The sequence below is a fragment of the Elephas maximus genome, chromosome 4 (genome assembly GCF_024166365.1).
Source record: "Elephas maximus indicus isolate mEleMax1 chromosome 4, mEleMax1 primary haplotype, whole genome shotgun sequence".
Lineage (NCBI taxonomy): Eukaryota > Metazoa > Chordata > Mammalia > Proboscidea > Elephantidae > Elephas > Elephas maximus.
The window spans coordinates 108,811,431-108,835,381 of record NC_064822.1 but is presented as its reverse complement, the minus strand read 5'-3'; the positions used below and the strand labels follow the sequence as shown (position 1 = coordinate 108,835,381).

General features: G+C 46.1%; 3 protein-coding genes across 3 annotated transcripts; 1 reads left to right on the top strand and 2 right to left on the bottom strand.

Moving 5' to 3' along the window:
- The first annotated feature begins 606 nt into the window (after positions 1–606).
- On the top strand, positions 607–13,931 carry AAAS (aladin WD repeat nucleoporin). Its single transcript, XM_049883270.1, has 16 exons — positions 607–859; positions 1,455–1,582; positions 4,795–4,850; positions 5,165–5,256; positions 5,451–5,497; positions 5,760–5,858; positions 6,179–6,322; positions 11,046–11,166; positions 11,516–11,640; positions 11,801–11,861; positions 12,015–12,105; positions 12,316–12,409; positions 12,497–12,564; positions 12,713–12,794; positions 12,919–13,003; positions 13,132–13,931. The coding sequence occupies exons 1-16, from the start codon at positions 737–739 to the stop codon at positions 13,345–13,347; spliced, it is 1,632 nt and encodes a 543-aa protein (XP_049739227.1). The 5' UTR covers positions 607–736; the 3' UTR covers positions 13,348–13,931.
- A 419-nt stretch (positions 13,932–14,350) lies between these two features.
- MYG1 (MYG1 exonuclease) lies at positions 14,351–20,857 on the bottom strand. The gene is made up of 7 exons (XM_049883268.1): positions 20,479–20,857; positions 20,182–20,294; positions 17,454–17,613; positions 15,245–15,397; positions 15,003–15,125; positions 14,705–14,886; positions 14,351–14,564 (listed from the first exon to the last, which is right to left on the bottom strand). The coding sequence occupies exons 1-7, from the start codon at positions 20,692–20,694 to the stop codon at positions 14,366–14,368; spliced, it is 1,146 nt and encodes a 381-aa protein (XP_049739225.1). The 5' UTR covers positions 20,695–20,857; the 3' UTR covers positions 14,351–14,365.
- A 116-nt stretch (positions 20,858–20,973) lies between these two features.
- PFDN5 (prefoldin subunit 5) lies at positions 20,974–23,910 on the bottom strand. Its single transcript, XM_049883269.1, has 6 exons — positions 23,803–23,910; positions 23,498–23,600; positions 23,184–23,215; positions 22,094–22,168; positions 21,889–21,994; positions 20,974–21,150 (listed from the first exon to the last, which is right to left on the bottom strand). Exons 1-6 carry the CDS (start codon positions 23,872–23,874, stop codon positions 21,074–21,076), a joined length of 465 nt encoding a protein of 154 aa, XP_049739226.1. The 5' UTR covers positions 23,875–23,910; the 3' UTR covers positions 20,974–21,073.
- Between the last annotated feature and the right edge of the window lie 41 nt (positions 23,911–23,951).

The following is a 23,951-nucleotide window of genomic DNA, read 5'->3' as shown; positions in this document are numbered from 1 at the left end:
TCTCAAACTAAGCCTTATCATAATAGGATGGTACAGCACTAGACGTTTTGCGCAACGCTTTGTTCTGTTATACATAAGGTCGCTATCAGTCGGAGCTGACTGATGGCAACTAACAACAACATCGTAATAAGTACCCCGGAAATGTTGCTGTTTTCCACTTATTCCCACTTTCCCTTCCAGGACACCTAACCCTGTGGGCCCTGGATTCCTGCAGGGGCAGCACTGTCTCTCCCAAGGTTTCCCCTTTGGCTTCCCTTCCGGAGGCTTTTCCTTCAGCTTTTCAGCCAGCTGCCTGTATTTTCCTCTGGGAGATCCACAGGCCTGGGAAGGTTTAATTCGATATTTCCCTAACGTGGTTTATTTTGGGTTTTCCGAGAGCTGAGAGAGTGGGAGAACGTGTTGGGGAGTTCGGACCTGGGAAAAACAGCAGTCTGACAGGAAAAGAGCTGCTTAGTCCCTTTAACCAGAGGTTGTCCCTGCGGACGCGTCCCACCGCCCTCCGCGGGCCAACAGGAGGGCAGCGAGGAAGCTCCGGAAGTTGGCCCGGGGACCGCGCACGCGCCCTTCTTCCCTGTTGCTCTTCTCTTTACGTTCTTTGAGGTTTGCTCGCTGTTTGTACCATGCGGCTACCCGTCCGCATCCGAATCTAGCCCGGGAAATAAGAGTGGGAAGAACGGGGTTCGCGCCGGCGCGGACTCGCAGTTAGCCAACTTCAGACTTCCCCGGGCCCGGCAAGATGTGCTCCCTGGGGTTGTTCCCTCCGCCGCCGTCGAGGGGTCAAGTCACCCTATACGAGCACAATAACGAGCTGGTGACAGGCAATAGCTATGAGAGCCCGCCTCCCGACTTCCGGGGCCAGGTGGTCAGGGCGATGAGGGAGGGGACCTACAGAAATGGGGCAGAGGCAGGGAGAATAAGGAAATAGAGGCAGCATGGTGGGAGCGGGGTGGGTAAGACTGGTGGACTAGAAACAGCCTTGCCGGGGCAAAGGAATAGAAGGGGCCGAAATGTGTTTTAGGATCGGGGTTTGAGGATGAGGGATGCTGAGAATGCTAAGGAACTGTGGGGTGGGCCTCGGTGGATGGAGAGAATTAGGGCGACTACAGGGGATGTGAGGGTGCAGAAGAAAAGTGGGGAGAGTAGGCGGTGACGTCATGGACAGCATTGAAATGTTAGGGCAGTCTACGAGAACTGAAGGCACAACCTGGAATTTAGTTTTCCCGGCGTTCCTTGGAAAGGGAAGGGAAATTTACATTTATTGAGCGTTTGCTACGTGAGAGAAAGAGCTAAGACCTGTTTCCCACTTCCATATGCGTTAAATCCGTGGAAATGGGAAACAGGTCCCTGGAGTCTCCTACCCTTAGCCCAGCCATGGGTTGGAGATGGCAGGGAGTTCAGCAGAGATCTGGGAAACAGACTGACTCACTGTCACACCCCTAACTTCTGGGCTGTAGTGGATCAACCTTCCGGTCCTACACCTGGCTAAGGATCCTCTGAAGACTCCTGGGAGGCTGGACCATGGCACAAGAACGGCTTTCATTCACCACCGGGAGCGAGTCTGGAAGAGATGCATTAACAGTTGGTGAGGCATGCCAAAGGGTCTCCTGGGCTAGGGCCTGCAGATCTGGGGAAAGTGAGCTTACGGCCCCTCCGCCTTGGGCTGCTCTCTAAAAGGCTGTTTCATTCAAACTCGCTCTTGCTCAGAACCATATATCATTAATCATACCAAGTTATCACTCTTTGTTACAGAACTCAAGGCTGTGCAACAGTACTTCCTTTTCATCTCGAATGATTTGCCATTCTTCCTTTCTACTTTGATCCTGTGAACCTGCTCCCTGCCACCTGTCCCCATCTCATGTCCTTACCATTTCAGAGCCTTTACCTGAAGCTCAGCTAGGTTAGGTATTTGGATAATCTCAGACGCTAGGTCATTCGTTTTGCACATGTGGGAGTGAAGCCCCACTATCTGAGTTCAGTTCCTGGCTGTGCCGCTTTCTAGCTGTGTGACCTTGGACAAGTAATTTAATCACTTTGTCCCTCAGTTTTCTCATCTGTAAAGTGGGTTCTATTTTACAAGGTTGTAGTGATGATTAAATGAGTTAATACACATAAATCACTTAACAGTTCCTGGCACATACTGATCTCTTTAATTGTTAACTCTTGTTATCTGTATGACGAATTCCTAGAAAAATGAAGTTGCTGGGTTCAAATGATATGTTCATTTGTAATTTTATGAACTGCTGCCAACTAGTCTTCTGTTGAAATTGCATATATGTTCAGTCCCACCAGCCAGGTATGAGAGTGCCTGTGTCCCACCACATGTGTTATCAACCATTGGTATTTGGTATTGCAGTACAGTTTAATTTGCATGTGTCTGTGAGTGTAGTGGAAACCATGGTGGCGTAGTGGTTAAGAGCTACTGTTGCTAACCAAAAGATTGGCAGTTCAGATCCACCAGGTGCTCCTTGGAAACCCTATGGGGCAGTTCTACCCTGTCCTATAGGGTTGCTATGAGTCAGAATCGACTTGACAGCAATGGGTTGGGTTTGGTTTTATGAGTGAGGTTACACATTAATTCATTGCTTAAAAAGCTGTTCAGTGCTGGGCTCTTTCTTGCCTTCTGCCTTTCTGGCTACTGCTTCTCAGCTTTTTCTCTGTCTTTTCTCCCTGCTATCCCTTAAATGTTGGTGTTCCTGGAGCTCTATCCCAGCCCTCTTCATTAGTACTACCTTTTCTCCCTGGACTTCTTTGATTGATGCTCCTGGGTCTTCACTTGTCTGCCAAACACCCCCAACGGGGTATTCCACAGGCATCACACACTCAGGAAACCCTGGTGGCATAGCGGTTAAGTGCTACAGCTGCTAACCAAGAGGTCGGCTGTTCGAATCCTCCAGGCGCTCCTTGGAAACTCTGTCAGGCAGTTCTACTCTGTCCCTATAGGGTTGCTGTGAGTCGGAATCGACTTGACAGCAGTGGGTTTGGTTTTTGGTTTTTCACATACTCAGCATATTCAAAATCAGTCTCTTCATTTCCCTCCCCATACTTTCTTTACTGGGTTTGTCAGCTCAAAGAACAGCCTCACCATTTGTTCAGGAGCAGGTGTGTTTCTTTTTTTTTTTAATTTTTATTGTGCTTTAAGTGAAAGTTTACAAATCAAGTCAGTCTCTCATATAAAACCTTATATACCTTGCTATATACTCCTAATTGCTCTCGCCCTAATGAGACAGCACACTCCTTCTCTCCACCCTGTGTTTTCGTGTCCATTTAGCCAGCTTCTTTCCCCCTCGGCCTTCACATTTCCCTTCTGGACAGGAGCTGCCCACATAGTCTCATGTGTCTACTTGATCCAAGAAGCCCACTCCTCACCAGTATCATTTTTTGTCTTGTAGCAGGAGCAGGTGTTTTGAATGTAGCTCTGGGGTAGACAGACTGGGGTTGGATCCTGGCTTCGCTGCTTATGCATCGGGTCACCTTGATCATATTAACTTCATTGTGTCTTGTTCTCTCATCTAAAAATGTAGATGATACCTATTCCGATTGTTGTCATGACTACTAAACTAGATAATGCCCGTGAAGCACCCAGCCCAGCACCTGGCACCTTGAAATGCTCAAGCAGTATTAGCTGTTACAGTTATTACTTAGGTGTTACCCTTGATGATCCTCTCTCCCTCACTACCAATGTCTAATAAGTCCTCAAATTCTGTTCATTCCAATTCTATCTCTCTGTCCAGTCTCCATCCCTACTGGTTCATAACCCTTTCACTTTTTTTCTGAATTCCTGAAGTAGCTTTTTAACTGATCTCCTTCTCTTCATTCTTGGCCCCCTCAATCTGCAGCCAGACTGATCTTTCTAAAATGTTAGTGTGATAGGTTTATTCCTCTGCTTAAAACTTTTCCATGGCTTTCCATTCACTGTCTTAAAGCAAGTCCTGACATCTTGACCTGCTCACAAAGCCCTGTAAGACCTCTGAGCTTTAGTTGTCTCATCTGTAAAATGGGCATAAAGCGATTCACCAGATTAGTGTGATAGTTAAATAAAAGGACACTATATAAAGTTCTTGGAATATAGTTGGAGCCCTGGTGGTACAGTGGTTAAGAGCTACGGGGTTGCTAACCAAAAGGTTGGCAGTTTGAATCTACCAGCTACTCCTTGGAAGTCCTCTGGGGCAGTTCTACTCTGTCCTGTAGGATTGCGATGAGTTGGAATTGACTTGATGACAACAGATTTTGGTTGGAACATAGTTGGCGCTCATTAAATGTGAGTGCTTTTGTTTTTTCTAATTGCAATTTATATTTATTCAGTACTTACTACATGCCAGTACTTCACAAGAATTTTTATCTCATTTAAACCTCATAACAACCCTATAAGGTAGGTACTTTTATTATCCCCATTTGTCATATGAAGAAACTAAAGCAAAGGCAGGTTCAGTAACTCTCTTAAGATCATACAAGTAGGAAGCAGAGATGCTAGAGTTTGAGTTCAGTTTGTCTGACTCAAAAGCTCTCACACAGAACTGCTTCCCAGTAAGCCATCTGATTTTTGTAAGTTCTCTGTGGTGTCCTTTCAACATTTATATACTATTAGACACACTTGCTATACAAACTTTTTGCTTGTTTGTTTGAGTGAGGGCTTAAATGCTAACCATGTTTTTTATTATTGAGGCATAATCGACATACAATAAACTGTGTGTGCCCTTGTTTTTAATTCATATTTATTGAATGAATGAATGAAACTTATAGAGGCGGACTGAAGAAATTAGAGGAATCTCACTCACAGCTTCCTCTCCTCATCAGGCGTGATGTGGGCCTTTTTGGGGTGCTGAATGAAATTGCAAACTCAGAGGAAGAAGGTAAGTATTTTTTCCCCAGCCTTCTCTAGTGTCATGGCTGGTATCTCTCCTCCATATTCTCCCTGAACTTCCTCCCCCTAACACCGCTTGGCCCAGCCCCTTCCTGTTTAACCCTGTTTGTCCTGACCAAGTTGTCTATACTGGTATCATCATCTCTTCTCCTCTCTCCCTACTTGCCTCACGTATCCCAGAGTGAGGTGTCCAGAGCGCTAACTGGGCAGAAGGACCTGGGGAGTACTTGTCCCTGGCCTAAGAGGGTGTCTAGTAAGGGCCCTGTGAACAGTTTAATCACAGCTGTTTCCTCAACCCCACAGTGTTTGAGTGGGTGAAGATGGCATCCAGCTGGGCACTGGCACTTTATCGATGGGCCTCCTCCCTCCATGGGTCCCTATTTCCCCATTTGTCTGTAAGTTTGGCTTTTTCCTCTGTCCTCCCCCCAGTCCATTTTTTTATTTCCACCTCTTAAGGTTAGGGTTGGACGAGACGAATCAGTGAGGGGGAAGACCACAGAGGGTGGGAGTGGTTCATCTCCCCATTGGGCACATTGAAGGGATGAGCTACCTTTGTCCTAGTGTGTCCTCTATCTGGCTGTCCTTACAGCTTAGGAGCGAAGATCTGATTGCTGAATTTGCCCAAGTCACAAATTGGTGAGTGTAACAAGCTCTGGGATTTTGTGGGAAGCAAGTCCCAAATCTTGGAATTTTTTGGGGGGAAAGGAAAGTCAAGGCAGAGACTCCCTCCACCTCTTTCCTGATTGCTCACCATACTCTCACTCATCGTACCTCCAAAAGAGGAAGGAAAAAGAAAAAACAACTGTCTCTTCAGGTCAAAGGGAATCTGAGTTTCTGGGTTGGTGTATGGGTAGGTCCAGGTCCAGGTCCAGACTCTTCATGCTCACTCCTACCCCAGGAACCACTGCTGCTTGCGGGTCTTTGCATGGCATCCCCACACCAACAAGTTTGCAGTGGCACTGCTAGATGACTCAATCCGTGTGTATAATGCCAACAGGTATGTGGGGGCATTCTTGGAGATCAGTCTCCCCTCCCGATCCAGCCTTGGTCCCAGGTCCCAAGGGAACTACTAGTTCTTTAGTTCCTGAATCTGTTCCACAGGGCTCCTTCCAGAGCTTGGGCCAGGGAGGCTGCATAACTGGGCATATTCACTTTCAGGATCTAATCTTGATAACACTGTCCTCTGTCCCACAATACCCCTGAGCCTTGGATGGATTGACTTTTTTCTCTGTGGCTTTCCCTCCTCCACTGCACTTGGGTCCCCTGAGTCTGCTTTGTGTCCCTGCTTTGGCTCAGTCCCCTGCGCTTTCACTTCAGCACTATAGTCCCCTCCTTGAAGCACCGGCTGCAGCGAAATGTGGCAGCTCTAGCCTGGAAGCCCCTCAGTGCCTCTGTCTTGGCTGTGGCCTGCCAGAGCTGCATTCTCATCTGGACCCTGGATCCTACCTCCTTATCTACACGGTGAGTGCTTACAGCCTCTTTGTTACCTTGGCCTAAGGGTTGCAGCAATGTTAGGGGTGGTGGGTGGTAAGGAGGTCTGGAAGATGATCCTTGTCACTATAGAACTTCCAGTGCTATAGGAAAAGCACCTAAGGTCAGGGTGGAAATGCCAAAATTGCTTTAATTTAGAGAAGGAATAGAACCAAGGGCTTCTGGGATTGTGAGGCGAGTGTATCTGTGGGGATCATGGAGTGGAAAGACTGTCTCTTCCACAGGACTGTGAGATGCAGGTGTAAAGGAAGGGGGGGAGGGAACGAAGATGGGTATCAGCTGAAACCAGTGAAAATCTCCACTAGAACTAAGTAAATATAAAACCAAAAACTGGTTCTTTAAATTATGAATAAAGAAGAAAACCTTTTGGCCAGCTTATTTAAGGAGAAAGAGAAAGCCAAAGTATGTTATTTTCAGAATGGGAAAGATAACCACAGATATGGAATAAGAGAGAAAAATTGTAAAAGAATATTATATACAATTTTAGGCCAACAAATTAAAAAATCTAAAGGAAATGTTTGCTTTTCTAGCAAAGTATAAATTACCACTTTGAACTCTCGAAATTGAAAAAGATGAGCTCTGCCACTAAAAAAGATGCCAGGCAGGGATTATTTTACAAGACAGTTGTAGCTCATTGTCAGAAAATAGATGGTCTCTGTTATTCGAACTATTGCAGATCATAGAAAAATTTGGAAAGCCTCCCAATTTATTTACCTTTTCTTTTTAATAAACTTTTTATTTTGGAATAATTTTAGACTTTTAAAAAAGTTGCAAAGGTAGTACAGAGTTTTACTGTACTCCTAATCCAGTTTCTCCACCCATAGCATCATATTGCATTTGTCAAAACTAAGGAACTGACATTTGTACATTATTATTAACTAAACCAGAAACCCTGGTAGCGTAGCGGTTAAGAGCTATAGCTACTAATCAAAAGATCGGCAGTTTGAATCCACCAGCTGCTCCTTGGAAACTGTATGGGGCAGTTCTACTCTGTCCTATAGAGTCACTATGAATTGGAATCGACTCAGTGCCAACAGGTTTGGTTGTTTGGTTTTTTAGTAACTAAACTACAGACTTTATTTGGATTTCACGAGTTTTTTCATTAACATCCTCTTTCGGTTTCAGAATCCATTCTGATTTATTTTGTTGAGAATATACACAACAGAACGTATACCAATTCAGCAATTTCTACATGTGAAATTCAGTGACGTTCATTACATTCTTCAAGTTGTATAACCACTCTCACCCTCTTTTTTCAGAGTGTTCTCCAACATTAACATAAGCTAACTGCCCCCTAAGTTTTCTAATTTTTCAAGTTGCTGTTGTCAATTTGATTCTTTGTTAATCCCGATTTATTTTTATAAAGCTAATATTACCCTAATACCTAAAGGCGCAGTATAAGATAGATAAAAAATCCTAAATAAGATATTAGTAAATGGAGTCCAAAAGCATGTTTAAAAAAAAAAAGATATCTTAACCAAGTAGGTTTTTCTGGAAATTAAAGACTATCATTAGGAGATTCTATTAATATGATTTATATTACATTAGCAAATTAAAGGAGGAAAACCTTATATCAATAAATGACCCTCTCAAAAAGCAGACATTCCAGTTGAAAACATAAGGTAAAAAGTAAAATAGGGATAGAAAGAGACAACCTAAACCTAAGAGTATTTACCAAAATCAGTAGCTAGCATATTAAATAGTGAAATATGAAACACTAAAGGTATTTCCAATAAAGTCAAGATAAAAACATTCCATTACCATCGTTTTTAACCAATGTTATTTTTCAAGGATCTAGTGAGTACAGTTAAGACAAGAAAATGAAACAAAATTTTGAAAAAAGAAAATTACTCTTATTTGAATATAATATGCTTTCATACTTAGATACAACAGACAACTAAAAAAACTTTAACAAGAAATTTAATAAGGAAACAGGATATAAGAAATCTAAAATTAATAGTTTCCTTTATACTAACTGGAAACCCAGGTGGCATAGTGGTTGAGAGTTACAGCTGCTAACCAAAAGGTTGGCAGTTCGAATCCACCAGGTACTCCTTGGAAACGGTATGGGGCAGTTGTACTCTGTCCCACAGGGTCGCTGTGTGTTGAAATTGACTCAACAGCAGTGGGTTTGGTTTTGGGTGGTTTTATACTAATACTAATCAGTTGGGAAATTGAAATGAAAAAAATACTCTGTTTACAATAGGTACAACAATTTTTAAATTACTAGGAATAAATGATTTATTTGACATATGAAGAAAGTTATTGAATATTAAACAAGAGCTGAATAAATGGAGAGACATGCTATATTCCTGGATAAGAAAATCTAATCATCAAGATGTAAAGTTATATGTACTTCCAATCAGAATTCAACTGGGTTTTTGTTTTTGTAGACTGGACAAAATGATACTTAGTTTTTTAAAAAATAATTTATTTTCTTTTTGTTGTTGAGAATATACACATCAAAACATACACCAATTCAACAGTTTCTCCATGTATAATTCACGTTCTTTGTGTTGCTGAACCATTCTCACCCTCCTTTTCTGAATTGTTCCTCCCCCATTAACATAAACTCACTGCCCCCTGTGATTCCTATGTAATCTTTTGGGTTGCTGTTGTCAATTTGATCCCATATAGATAGATCTTAGAAGAGAATAATGCTCATTACTAATTACTAGTTAAGCTAAACTATTATTTGGTTTTATGAAGAGTTCAGGGGATATTTTTGGTTTAAGGTTTAAAGATTATCTCGGGACAATAGTTCTGGGGCTCATCCAGCCTCCATGGCTCCAGAAAGTCTAGATTCCATGTGCTGATATTTAGTTGTTATGAAAGAATAAATGTGGAAGAACTACCAAGAAAATTATGAAAAGGAAGAATAGTGAGGGGAGACTTGCCCTACTAGTAGTAAAATATTTTACAAAGCTACCATAATAGAAAGTTATTGGCACAAGAATAGACAAACAGATGTGACAGAATAACATCCCCTGACAGACTTAAGGAGCCCTGGTGGTGCAGTGATTGAGTGCTTGGCTGCTAGCGAAAGGTAGGCAGTTTGAACCCACCAGACACTCTGCAGGAGAAAGATTTAGCAGTCTGCTTCCGTAAAGATTTATGACCTTGGAAACCCTATGTGGCAGTTCTGCTCTCCTACAGGGTCACTGTGAGTTGGAATTGACACAACAGCAGTGGGTTTTCTTTGGAACAGTCTTAAAGGAGCCCTGGTAGCACAGTAGTTAAACCCTCACCTGCTAACTGAAAGGTCAGCGGTTTGAACCCACCAGCCGCTCTGCAGGAGAAAGATGTGGCAGTCTGTTTCCGTAAAGATTACAGCCTTGGAAACCGTATGGGATAGTTCTATTCTGTCCTACAGGGTTAGTATGAGTCAGAATCAACTTGGTGGCACATGACAGCAACAGACTTGAGACCTAAAAATATATAGAAATTTATGTGATGATAAATCTGGCTTTTCTGTGCAATAAAAAAGTTTAGATTTTTTTTAATGGTGTTGAGAAAATTGGCTATCCATTTAAAAAAATAATAAAGTTAGGCCTCTGCTTTACACTTTATATACAAATGAATTCCAAGTAGACAAAAGAACTAAATGTGAAAGTAAGTAAGGAAAAAAATAAGTAAAATCACCAGAAGAAAATATAGAAGAATATTTCTCATCTATTCAGAATGATTGTATTTTTTAAATTAAGAGGTTTGTTAATACCCAGTACTGGCAAGAGTAGGAAAACAGATAATGTTATACATAGTTGATACAAACTTTTTAGAAAATAATTTGTTGGCATACTTATTTTTTAAAAGTCCATTTGTGGAGGCATGATAGAGTGAAGTATAGTTCATCTATTCAGTGGAATATAGTCAAGCCATTGAAAAGAATGAGCTGTAGCTCCATGAACTAACCTGAAAAGATACCTGTGATCTCTTGTAAAGTTGAAAAGGATAAGTTGTAGATCAGTGCCATGATAGCTCATTGAGGCTAAAAGTGGTTATAGTTAGGTGGAAAAGGAAGAGGGTGGCATTCATTCAGGTAGTAGCTTGGACCTGTCAGGAAAAGTGTGTGACTCTGGAAATGCAAAGCTAAATAGTCAGCTGGTGCCCTCAGGTAGTTCCTAGCCCAGTGATGTGGGTGGGCCACATGTAGCATCCTTATGACAGAGGCAGAAGACCCTGGGAACACAGAAGAGGGAGACTAATTCTGACAAAGAAAGGCAGGTTTTGGAGCACAGGATGTTTTCTGAGGAGTGGCAGATAATCCAGAAAGAGAAGAGGTTGGAACCTTGAGGTAACATCATAGGCAATCCCAAGAGCCCCAGGCTAAATGGTCCTGTGGGGAGAGGTCTCTTGCCTAGGACAAGGCATGACATCTCAACTCAGCACTAGAAAGTGCTTTACTGGTCAGAAATCTTTATTTTCCCCGAGGCCTTCTTGCTGGAGTGAAAACTAATCCTCTTTCACCCCAGCCTCAGACATGCAGCTTGCCCATTCTTTGTAGACCTGGTGGTGACTTTGTTCTCCCCCCTCCCCTTTTTTTTCCATGATCCTTACTCCTTTTCCTCAAACTGAATTTGAGCTCAGAGTGGCCATTGGGATTGGGAGGTTTTATTAGAAGGAGTCAAGGAAAAGAATCACAGGGCTTTCTTTTCGTCTGCTTCTGATTCCACACCCTTTGTTTCCCTGGCAGACCCTCTTCTGGTTGTGCCCAAGTGCTCTCTCACCCTGGGCACACACCTGTCACCAGCTTGGCCTGGGCCCCCAGCGGGGGCCGGCTGCTCTCAGCTTCACCTGTGGATGCTGCTGTCCTCGTGAGTTGGTCCCCATACCTCTTATGGTCATTTCAGTCACCCCTCAGTCTTGAGGAAAGAATGTTTTTTGCCTGGTGATGGAAAATACCACTGGGGAAGGAGAGGGATAATTTTCCATTTAGTCCTAAACTTACCCAGTGAAGGAGCTTCTACCGTGCAGACTCCTCAGATTTAAAATTTGCATGCTATAATTGGAAGCATAAACCAATTTCATCCTGTTTTAACACCCCTTTTCTACTTCCTCCCCTTTCTGGTTCTTCGTGCCTAGAAAGAGCAGCCCATTGTCAACAAGAGATGATAGGGATGCTTGAGCTTCCGTGGCCTCACTCTCCTGCCCTCACTGTCCTAGGTGTGGGATGTCTCAACAGAGACCTGTGTTCCCCTTCCCTGGTTCCGAGGAGGTGGGGTTACCAACCTGCTCTGGTCCCCAGATGGCAGCAAGGTCCTGGCTACCACCCCGTCAGCTGTCTTTCGGTGAGTGGAAGGGCAGAAGGAGGGCAAGAAAAGGAATGCAGGCAGAACCTTCTGTCCCTGTTTTCATTTTTTGCCCTGACCCTGGGACTGACAGAGTGAGGTAGGTCTAAATTTTGGAACCGAGAGGGCCTAAGCTGTGACCTGCCTCTCTCTGGCTCAGAGTCTGGGAGGCCCAGATGTGGACCTGTGAGAGGTGGCCTACGCTGTCGGGGCGCTGTCAGGTAAGAGGGAATTATGATTCACAGAAACTGCGGAGCAAGTGGTGATTCCAATGGGCCCCTGGTCCCTCAAGCCTGGCCCCCTACCTCCTCTGCTTCTTTTCCTCTGAGATTCCCCTGTAGACTCCTTCCCCTGCCTTTGCTCCTGTACCTCAGACTGGCTGCTGGAGCCCAGATGGAAGCCGACTGCTGTTCACTGTATTGGGAGAACCACTGATTTACTCCTTGTCATTTCCAGAACGTTGTGGTGAGTTACTGGCAACATTTCAGGATGCACAGTATCTGGGGTGGTCAGAGGGAGGCAGGAACCATCTGCAAAATGCTATACTGAGAGATAAAGAGAAGTATAGAAGCTTAGGGTACTTCAGAGGTGTTGATGCCTGTGATAGGGAGGTGGAGGGGGGCCAGTGAGAAGCTCCTGTTTCCTGTACTTAAGAGCCCCTGCTCTGCTCCACAGGTGAGGGAAAGGGGTGTGTTGGCGGTGCGAAGTCAGCAACAATTGTGGCAGATCTGTCTGAGACAACAGTACAGACACCAGATGGAGAGAGGAGGTGAGCTGGGTGGGTGAGGTGGGCCAGTGTTAAGGGAGATGGGAGGAACCATGCTGAGCCCCCCCAACCTACTGCTCTGGCCCATAGACTTGGGGGAGAGGCACACTCCATGGTCTGGGACCCCAGCGGGGAGCGTCTGGCTGTACTCATGAAAGGTAAGAGCTGGCGAGGAAGGGAGATGCTTAGTCCACAGCCATCTTTCCCATTGATCGTGTCTATATCCTGGCCTGCAGTTCTCTGCTGCCCCTGCCCTGGGATTCTGCCTCCAGAGTTCCTCCTAATCCCTTGACCTGTTTCTTGTAGGAAATCCACGGGTACAGGGTGGTAAACCAGTCATCCTCCTTTTTCGCACTCGTAACAGCCCTGTGTTTGAGCTACTTCCCTGGTAAGTGCCGGGCAGGCCATTAGAGGTCTGGGTATGTCACCAGCCTTTCCACCACGAGCCCACATTCTACTGCCCCTCTTCTGCCTCTACTTGGCCTGCTCACCTTTCCTCCTCCTTCCTCTAGTGGCATTATCCAGGGGGAGCCAGGAGCTCATGCCCAGCATATCACTTTCCATCCTTCCTTCAACAAAGGGGCCCTGCTCAGCGTGGTGAGTAGGCCAGGCTGCTGGGAGACTTGGGGTGGGGTAGAGCAGCTCAGAGCTTGGGCTGCTGTGGCTCTGCCACGTGACCTTCCTCGAGCCCCAGGCTCTGACTGGCTTTTCTTTCTTCTCTTCAGTGCTGGTCCACCGGCCGAATTGCCCACATCCCTCTGTACTTTGTCAATGCACAGTTTCCACGGTTTAGCCCAGTGCTTGGCTGGTCCCGGGATCCCCCAGTTGGGGGCGGAGGCTCTATTCATGACCTGCCCCTCTTTACCGAGACATCTCCAACCTCTGCCCCTTGGGACTCTCTCCCAGGGCCACTGCCTGCTCCGTCCCACTCCCACCCCTAATAAACTTTCATTGTTTTTCATTCAATTACCAGACCTCTGTGTTTTCAGGGAGTTGGCAGTGGCTATTTTTTTATGTTAGTTGCCGTCAGCTTCGACTCATGGAGACTCCGTATGTGCAGAGTACTGCTCCATAGGGTTTTCGAGGTTGTGACTTTCAGAAGCTGACTGCCAGACCTGTCTCCCAAGGTGCCTCTGGGTGGGTTTGAACAAGGTTTCCACTCATAGTTGAGTTCTTAATCATTTGGGCTACCCAGGGGCTCCGCAATAGGGTGTAATGGAGGAAATTTTTAAAAGCATGGTTTTTGGGTCAAGATCCTGGCTCTGTCCCTTTTTAGCCACTTTTTTAAATCAATTTGGTCTACCTATAAATTTTTAAAATTTTTATTGTAGTAAATGTATCAAACCATTCACCAATGTAGCCATTTTTACACAGTTCAGTGACATTAATTACCTTCATGTTGTGTGATCATCACCACAATCTGTTTCCAAATTTTTCATCACTCTTAAACTCATTACTCCTTAATACTTTTCCAGTTAACCCCTTCCACCTGTCACCAGTAACCACTAATAAACTCTCATCTTTATGTACTTGCCTATGCTAGTTATTTCATGTAAGTGCGATCATAAACAACATTTATCCTTTTGTGTTTGACTGATTTCACTTAGTATGTTTTCAAGGTTCATTCATGCCATAGCATGTATCAGAAGTTCATTTCTCTTCATGGCTGTGTGAATATACCACATTTTGTTTATCTGTTCATCTATTGATGGACTCTTGGGTTGTTTCTGCCCATAAACTCTTGAGGCCATTGCTCTCCTGATTCCTAGCTGAGACTCAGCAGATGCCTTGGTCTTTGAACGAGGACAGCATGGTTCAGAAAACATCGTGAGGGAAGTACCTAACCTAGCAAATACCTGACACATAATAGATCTTTAACTTTTCTCACGTTTGAGCAAGTTCCCAGAATGGTGTAGGGCAATGATGAGGCAAGGACTTGATCAGTATGAGATAGACGTTTTATTGGACTAAGGGATTTGTGGGAGGCATAGGTGCTGAACGCTGGGCCAACGTGGCACGGGCCATGCTTAAGGCACCCTCTCGGGTGTGGTGCCCACCAACGAAGCCACTAGCATGGACGAAGATGCAGCCAGGAATCCCAGTGACCTGGTCCAGGGCTTTGTCCCGGAGACCCCGCCATGGCTCTGGCAGGGGCAGCCTACAAGTGAGCAGAAAGGGAGTTGGTGGGAGGAAACGCAAACTTGAGGAACTGAGAGGGAGGGGAACAGAGCAGAGCCAATGTTGGTAGCCACTAAGGGCTGAGATAGGCCTAAAGATCTGCAGGGTCTGGGGCCTCACCGGCTCTGGAATGAGTAGGGCTCCTTGGGCACACACTGTACCCGCCACTGTCCAGCCTGGTCAGTGTAGATAACAAAGGCAATGGCCACTGGAGGGGACAGCTCAGATTCCAGGTTGTAGAGGTGATCCTTCCAGGGGCATCCGCCTTTGGCCAGTTCCACTATCTCCCCACTTGGATCTACCTGAAAGGGAAGTGGGGCAAGGCTAAAGGGTTCAAGGTAGAACAGGAGCCCCTGGTGACCACCGCCTGTCAGCTGTCACCGGCCCCCTACCCACAGTGCTCTGCCCACGCCTGTACCTGGAACCGCTGGGCCAGGGCCTCTTCCACAAGGGCCCGGGCCGGCAGCCAGCTGTGCTGGTAGAAGTCTAGTCTCTGCAGAAACTCCTCTCGAACTAGATCCATCGCACGCTGAAACCCTGCCTGGAAATCATGGGGGAGTCGGAACTATAGTACCGGCCCAAACTTTTGACTTTCCTAGGGTTTAGAAGGGACAAATGCTCCCATTTCTTCCTCTGAGGTTCCCCTGGGACCCTCCCTACCTCCGTGTCTTGGTTGGGCTGGTTCCAGGTGGGATTAAGTCGAGCAACTCGCGCACTCAGATTAGTGGTCACTGCATATCGAGGCTCCCCCTCCTCCCACTGGGAGATTCCATTGTCCACTGCATCCACCTCCTCCACGAAGTTCTCGTACATCTAGGGTGGCAGGTTTCAAAGTACATTCATACATGCTCCTTCATTAATCCTCAGAATAGCCCTGTGGGGATCTCTCAGCACCAACTGGGTGAGGAAAGGGAACTGGGGAGTTCAGCGACTTGCTCAAGGTCAGATACCTAACAGTGCTGGGACTGGAATTTCTAAACCAGTGCTTGCTCCATTATTGAAAGCTTGAGCCAGGGTCAGCATGTGTGTGTGTGGAGGGGCATGCGTGCTGACTCTTGAACAAGGAAGGTCTCAAGTTCCTCGAGGGGGTCTGTGGGAGTGGATCCTTATGGCTGAAGGAGAATAAGTCTCCAGGTAGGCTGAGAGGAGGCTATTAAGATGGCATTAATGAGGTACAGGAGGGACTGGCCAAACACACAAGGCAGGTGGGAGAAAGGATGACTGCTGGACTAGATGTGAAGAGCTGAATGCAGTCCCAGGGAAGCCCCTAATGTGCCATATGACATCGGCAGTTGCTATATCTCCTGAGCCTCAACTAGGAAATGGGAGGACAATGTTTCAAGAGTGTGTGTTTAATTTTAGAAAAATTTCAGCTAAGAAAGCAGAAGAAATTATAGGAACAGAACATACCATCTTACAAACCCTAATGGAATTTTTGGAGGTAAAATTCATGTAACATAAAATTCACCATTTTAAAGTATACAATTCAGTCATTTTTAGTATATTCACGGTGTTGCACAACCATTACTACCATCTAATTCCAGAACACTTTTCTTTAAAAAAAAAAAAACAAACAACACCCATACATTAGCAGTTGCCTTCCATCTCCCCTCTCCTCAGCCCCTGGCAACTACTGATCTATTTTTTTTATCTCCATGGATTTGCCTGTTTTAGACATTTCATATAAATGGAATCATACAATGTGTGACATTTTGTGTCTGGCTTCTTTCGCTCAACAATGCTTTCAGGGTTCACCCATGTTATAGCATGTAGCAGTACTTCATTCCTCCTTACGGCCAGATGACACTGTTATATGGATATAACACATTCTGTTTAGCCATTCATCAGTGGATAGACATTTGGATGATTTCCATTTTTTGGCTACAGTCAATAATTCTACTGTGTGAGCATTCATGTGACCTCAAGAGTTTTTGGGTAAGAATTATTTCAATTAGGTCAGTATTTTCCTGTAAATATGCTCTTCAAATAGGCCTACATATCAACATACCTGTGGTATAGAGAAAAAGTGCTACTCTCAGGGACAGCCAAAAAAAGAAGTTTCTCTGTACCAAGCATCTCTTGGTCTGAAGCACAACCTGATGGTTGATTAAAACTTGGGTTTAATTTAGCCAGTTGCTTAGAAACCCCTCAGCACTGGAAGTGAAAACTGATCCAGGCAGTCTAAAACTTTGATATTCCAAAAGCTTTATTTAGCCTGTTCCTATTTCTTCACTTTTTTGGTGCATACTAAAGCTGTGCCATAAGGGGCAGAAAACAGGCCAACCAAGACAGAAAACTGATCTCAGTAGCCTACATGCGAAGAAAAAAAAAAAGACTGAATTGGAGGTTTGCTTTTGAATTCATAGGATGCTAGGGCCTGTAGGTACAGCATTGTTTGTTTGATCCAACATGCATGCCAGGACCAATAGCCTTGTTCCTTCTCCAACAGCAGGAAACCGCTGCGCTGCTTGCAGGGGACACTGGTGGAACCTGAAGATACTGTCATAATCAAACCCTTCCCAGCCGAGCTTACCATATGAGACCAAACATAAGCAGCCTCTGTTTACCCAAATGTCCTGTGCAGCCATTTTTTGTGTGTCAGGTCGAGAAAAAGACTGGGAAACACTGTTTATGGTTTTCAAAGCCCTTCCCCACATATTATCTCATCCACTACTCACAGACCATCCCAGGACATAGGTGGGGGAGCTTTACCATCCCCTTGTGAGAGGATGAACCTGACTGAGAAAAGGGTGAGTGCTGGGGCCTGCAACCCTGACCACCTGAGACCCAAGTCTGAGTGCTGTGTGAGCACCTCTCCCTGCTGACCCGGTGGAGATGCATGTGGGGCATCTCTGTCCTTAGGTCCCACCTTGTCATAGAGGGTGCCCACCATGCTGTCCTCTTCACTAGTACTCAGCAACTGGGCCAGCAGCTTGTGCCCGAAGTGCAGATAGACGAGTCCTGCACTGCTCAGCTTGGTCTGCCAAGGCTTCCCAGGGGATAGGGAGCTCATGGTCTCAGTGAAAGACCTGAGGAGCACAGGGAGATGGGGCTGAGGTGAAGGGGCTGGCCCCAGTTACCCCACAGTGTTTGTACATGCACAGACATTTATAGGGTAGGGCGTGTGGAAAGTATTGCACCAGCTGGGAGGCAAAAGTTCAGCTGGGAGAGCTTTGACTTTTCCTCGGGAGTCAACATGGACCTTGGCTTGGAGTCTCCCTGCCTTCAAGTAGTTCACCATCAGCTGGAGGCAGACAAACACACAACCAACCAAGCAAGTGCTCTAGAGAGATTATAAACGGAGGAGATGAGGAAACGCTCCTGAGAAAAAGACCTTTAAAGTCAGTCCTAAAAGATCAATCAGTGGGTATTCACCAGACAGACACGGGGTGAAGGAGAAATAGCATTCCAGGCAGAGGGAACAAATGTGCAAGGGCTAAGAGACAGGTCTCTTCACGCAACTGCACGAAAGCCAGCTCGGGTGTGAGAAGGAGGTGGCAAAAGATAAAGCTGTAACGGCAGGCAGGGCCAGATCTCGGCAAGCCTTGGATGCCATGCTAACAAGCTTGGACTTTATTTGTAGGTTAATGGGAAGCCACAGAGGGATTTTTTAGCAGGCAAGTGCATGTTCGAAAAAGGACTGTGCCAGCCAGCGTGGAGAATGGATGCAGGAAGAGATTACCTGCGATGATGAAGGTGAGTGAGGAAAGCAGAATTTGAACAGCAGTGGAACAGAGAATAGGTGTGACAGATGTGGTAAAGAAGCAGAAACTACCGCTGTGATTTCCAGATACCAGTCCATCAGAAACACCTAAGGAGCTCACTTTTGTTTTAATGATTTTGATTAACTATTGAGTAAATACAAAAAATTAATTATAAAATATACATCTGGTATAAAGACTAGTGATATAATAACCCCCCAGGTAAAGTTCAAAAACAAGCAAAACCAAACAATGTGTTGTTTATGGAAAGACTCACATGTGTTAAAACTACCCAAGAACAAAGGTATGACGAATACAAAATTCAGGATACTGCTTGCTTGGGGTGGGGCAAGGAACGCGACAGGAAGAAGTACACAGGTACAGAGGCAAAGGTAATGGTAATGTTCTAGTTCTTAGTTTGGGACATAAGATCATAGGTAACCATCTTATGTTTTATATTCTAGATATGTCAAAATTAGGGGGCCCTCGTGGCACAGTGGTTAAAGCACTCGACTGCTAACCAAAAGGTCGGTGGTCCGAAACCACCAGCTGCTCCTCAGGAGAAAGATGTGGCAGTCTGTTTCCGCAGAGATTTACAGCCTTGGAAACCCTACGGGGTGCCTGAGTCAGAATGACTTGTCAGCAGTGGGCTTGGTTTTTCTATGTTAAAATGTATATAAAAAAGAACTATAAGAAAAAAGGGGGGGGGGCAAAAAGGAGTGCCACAAGTGCCCCACAAAGGTCAGTTAAGGTAACACCCTGAGGCAACTCTAGTTTGGTGTGGAAGCCACGGGTGCCCTTTCCATGAGCAGTTCCAATGGAGCGACAAGGTAAAAACTACTGCAGCAGGCTGGGGATGGAAATTAATCTAATGGGAAGAGGTGGAGCCAGGGTCAGGTATTCTTTTGAAGAGTAAAAAGAGTAGCTTAGAGAAATGAGGGCAAGCGATTAGACTGTAACTAGAGGGACACGTCCCTCCAGACACCATTTATAAAAGTAATAAGTAGTGTTTAAAAAAAAAAAAAAAAACCTAAAACATCATCATAATGCCTCAGAGAGGGTTTTCTTTCTTTTTTTAAAATTCAGTTCTTTGTTTTCAAGATGGGAGATGCTTGAGCAAAGTTTTAGGCAGCAGAGAAGAAAAAGTAGAAAACACTGGTCGGAGAATCATGACAGGAAGTCCCAGAGGACAAAGTAACAGAAACGTGGGCAAAGGACTGACCTCCAACAGAAGGGGACACTTTGCTTCAATTGGAAGGAGGAGGCTGAGGGTGTTCAGGAGTGGGAAACTGAGGAGTCCATGAAGGAAAAGCTCAATTTTCTTTAAGCAGGAGGCAGGGACAATCATGGAGGGAGTTTAATGAGATAGGGGCTTGAAGAGAGGGAAAAAGGATCGAATGGCAATGCGGATAATGGACTACCCTCGGACAAGAAAGATTTCCCAGTGGAAGAGTCTAAGTGAAGTAGGAGAGTATACACATCCGAACCATCCTGCGTCCACAATTACTGGGCCCAACCAGCCTGATACGGGGCAGCAAAGGCAGAATGGATTAATCCAGATAAGGTATTACTTGGGGTGATGGCTGTGCTGGTGGGAGAAAAGCCTGCCTAAGCCAAAGAAGGAGGTAAGTCAGGAGGGGCCTGAGGGACTGACTGCTGGGAAGCCTAGGGAGATGTGGGCTGACTTGAGGGGTCAGGGAAGTCCAAGGACAGGTAGATGGGTAAAGGGCAGGCAGCTGGATGGATGGAAGGCTATAGTCCCAGAGAGACAAAGGAGTTTGATTTCAATAAGGCAGTTCCCTCTGCTGAGAGGGACCACGGTAATGGACAGCTAAAGCAGAGCACGAAGGGAAGATAAAGTCAAGGAGGTTAAGGAAATGGGATCCGGAAACCCACCTTTGGTGATGGTCATATCGATGTCTCTGAGGGTCGTACTCGCCACCCACATCCACCACTATGTCACACGAGGCCAGTTTTTCCGGGTCCCGGGTCCGCACAATCTCTGCATCCTGCGGGTGACATAGGAGATGAGGAGGCTGCCGGAGTCGCGCGGGCAGACGATTAACGTTGGGTTTCCGGGGGAGGCAGGGTGCTCGGGCCGCTGAAGAGCTACGAGGGACCCTGTGACAGGAACGGGCTGGGGCGCCCCGGAGGCAGTTGGGTGGGACCAGGATCAGTTTTGTGGGACTGTACCCGGTACTCGGGCAGGAGGCGAAGGAGCGCGCATGCCAGCGCCTCGTCGCAGTGAAAAGTGCCGTTGTGCGTCCCAATTCGGGGTGGTGCCATGAAGTCGCCACGGGGACGTTTGGAGGGCGGGACAGACACTGGGCCGAGCATGCGGCGCCGAGCCTGCAGGGGCGGCAGCAGCTGCAGCAGCGGTACGAGACGGCCCAGGAAGCGGTGGCCCATGCAGATCCCCCGGCGGGGAAGCGGGGCGCCGACCCGGAATAGGAAGTTCCCTTGCGACCCCACTTCCGCTTGCCGGCCGTTCCCACGGCAACAGGCCTGGCAAGAACTCGCGGGCCAGCACAGACTCTCAGCTCCTCGAAGGGCCCCTTGGGTGGAGTCGCCAAGATACACTCCGCTTCACCTCGGTTTACCTCGCCCACTGGACCACCCCATTCCTAGTCCCTGATTAATGCAAAAACAAAAACATTCTGGCCAGCTGGCACTTTTATTAGCGTTAAACACAAGCTCGACGAGACCCCCGCCCCCGCCCTAAGAAGCCATGCCCACAGAGTCCCAGGCCCCTGAAGCAGGGTCCCTCCGCTCTATTTCTGCAACAAGTTCAGGCCTTGGCAGTGGCCTGAGCTGCTCCCAGAGCTGTGAGCTGCTGAATCTTCTGGCTCATCATCTCCATAACAGCTGTGGACGAAAAAGGAAGAGTAAGACCCTGGTCAGAACCTAACCTAGAGGTAAGGAAAAATGACAGGTTTGAAGGCAGACCACTATTTACAGTTTGTTAATAAAGTTTTTAACACAGTGATCCACTGTGGGAGACACACAGTAACACAAATTCAGATCCTACAATGTGTTAAGTCATCAATACATTAACGAATGAGCAAAGCTATTTTTTAATGAGTCAGACATAACCAGAAAATTATAATGTGATAGATTTTTGCCTTTAGAAGTAGTTCTAAGTCCTGACTGCAACAGAATCACCTGGGGAACTTTTAAAAAACACTGACCCCTGGGAACAATTCCCAGAGATTGATTTAGTTGGCCGGGAGTGGACCCAGGCTTGCTTTTTAAACTTCCCAGGTGATTCAACGCACAGCCAGGGCTACAATTGCTAGTATTAGTTTGGGCTATGTTTCTTTCCTGCCATTCTATTCCAATTAGATAGGAGCTCCACAAGAACACAGACATGATTTCCTTCCTCCAAATTTCTCAAGCACCCAACCAGGGATCTACAAATAGTGGGTACATAGGTCGAAAGAGTAACACAGATCTAAAGAATGATACGTGAAAGCACCACAGAAAGAGATACAAAAACATGGTTTTAATTTAGCAAAAGGAACACACCCATGATTCACCCTGCAATCCACTTCTTTACCATGGAGGTCAAAAACAGTGTCAGGAGGTGCCCCAGGCCAAGCTTACCCTGTTTCATGGCATGCTTTTCCTGCAGAGCTGGCTGGATTTTCTCCATCTGCTTGGTAAGGAAGTCTACCTTCCTCTTGAAGAAGTCCTTGGCATCCTCAGCTGTCTACATAGGTCAGAGGTTAATGGGGGATAAGAGCAGACCTCATGCTGCACCTTAGATATTTCCCTGTTTAGAAGGGCATCCACGTTTCCTCCAGCTCACCTTCTCTACATAGTAGCCAGTTCCCACATCGATGAGCACATGTTCCACATCATGTAGTTTCCCAGGGACATACATCTGAGAAGCAAGGATTAAGGGAAAAACTAGCCTAGCATTACCCTTGGTTCCCTGTCAGCCAGCCTACTTGACCTCCTAAGACACTTCTTTTCTAAAATGCTGAGACACAGGTACTGAATAATCTAGAGGCTTGAGAACTATACCTCTAAACTCCAGATGGGGAAAGACAGAGAAAAGTTGGTTCCCTATGGAGAAAATGACATAAGATGGAACACTCTCTTGCCCTGACCCCATCCCCCACCCTCCAAGCAGTTTTCATTAAGACTTCATATTAGCTATTCCAGAAAGTCTAGACACAATGTTTTCCCACTGCTCTAGCGTAGTGAAAGTGAAAAGTCAGCCTTGTTTTTCCTTAACATCTCCAACCATGGACTAGATAATTCCTAAGGGATTTAATGTTCATTATTTAACCATTCCCAACTACACTGCTAGCCCTTCACTACAGTGCTATCACACTTCAAGTCTATGTACTCCCTGGTACTCACAAGCTGTTAGCTGGATGTTGGCCCCAAGTTAGATAGGGGAGCTGGAAAGTGTGTATAATAAGAGGAGTGTTCTCAAAATCATGGGGGACTGTGGAGTAATCAAAACTACCTTCCGGCCCTTTTTTCCCCAGGGGAAAGGAAGAAGGCAGGAGAGCAGTTCTTTTAGCCTGTCAGTTCTCAGACTACAGATTACAAACGCTGTACCACCATAACCTGCTCATGCAAGTAAAACACTCAACAGGTGGACACAATCCCTGTTGCTTAGCGACCGCAGTTTAGGAACAGTTTCTATATCCTATTCTTCTATTGCTCGTGTCTTCTACCTAGTTTACTAGCCAAAGTGTAAACCCCCAGTTTTATCTCCATATTACATTAATATCTTCAAACAGCAAAAGGGAAGTGTGTATAATAAGAGGGGTGTTCTCAAAATCATGGGGGACCGTGGAATAATCAAAATTACCTTCCCCCCTTTTGTTCCCCAGAGGGAAGGAAAGGAGAAAGCAGGAGAGCAGTTCTTGCCGAAAGGATACAGAACTCGTCAGTGGGACAAGTAATTCTTTCCCTGTGAAAGCAATAAAGACAAACACCTGGGGAAAGTTGGCAGCTCCAACGTTAAGACGTTAAAGGGAGTTCAAACATGGCACAGCACCCAGAGAAAGAATGAAAAGAACAGAAACAGGGGCAGCTCTAGCTAAGCAACATGCAAAGGGTTCATGAAGCAGTATACAATATGTAATGGATTGTTTTCTTCCCTCAGGTAAGGAAAACTAGATTAGGAGGTGGTACGAGAGGAGAAGCCGGCTTGCCACATTCCTCAGGTTGCCCTCACCCGCCTAACCCATACCCTCGTTGCTCTTGTTCAGCACGTTCAGACAGTCCTTGGCTTCCACGTACTTGGTCTGTACCACTTTGAGCTGGGCAATGGACGTGGACAGGAATTCCACTTCCTGCATATAACGGGAAACAGGGTCCGTACAGGGGCTTGAGAAAGAGGGGAGCACGGCCGGGGAGGGGGCGGCACCTGGGACGCGGTGGGGCTTTCGGCTGGGAACGGAAGCTTTCCAAACTGGGGAGGAATGCGGGCGAGGGAGTAGTGTGGGCAGGGGAGATATGAGGCGGAAAAGGGGCGTCTCAGGGGCCCGTCCCCACCTGGTCCAGCTGGTTCTTCAGCATTTCTAGCTGCGGTAAATTCAGCTCCGTGATATTAACCGACTGCGCCATGTTGGGAAGGACTAACGAAGGGAAAGCCTGTTCGCCGGCAACGCTCTAGGCGTCCACTGCACATCTCTATGGCTGCG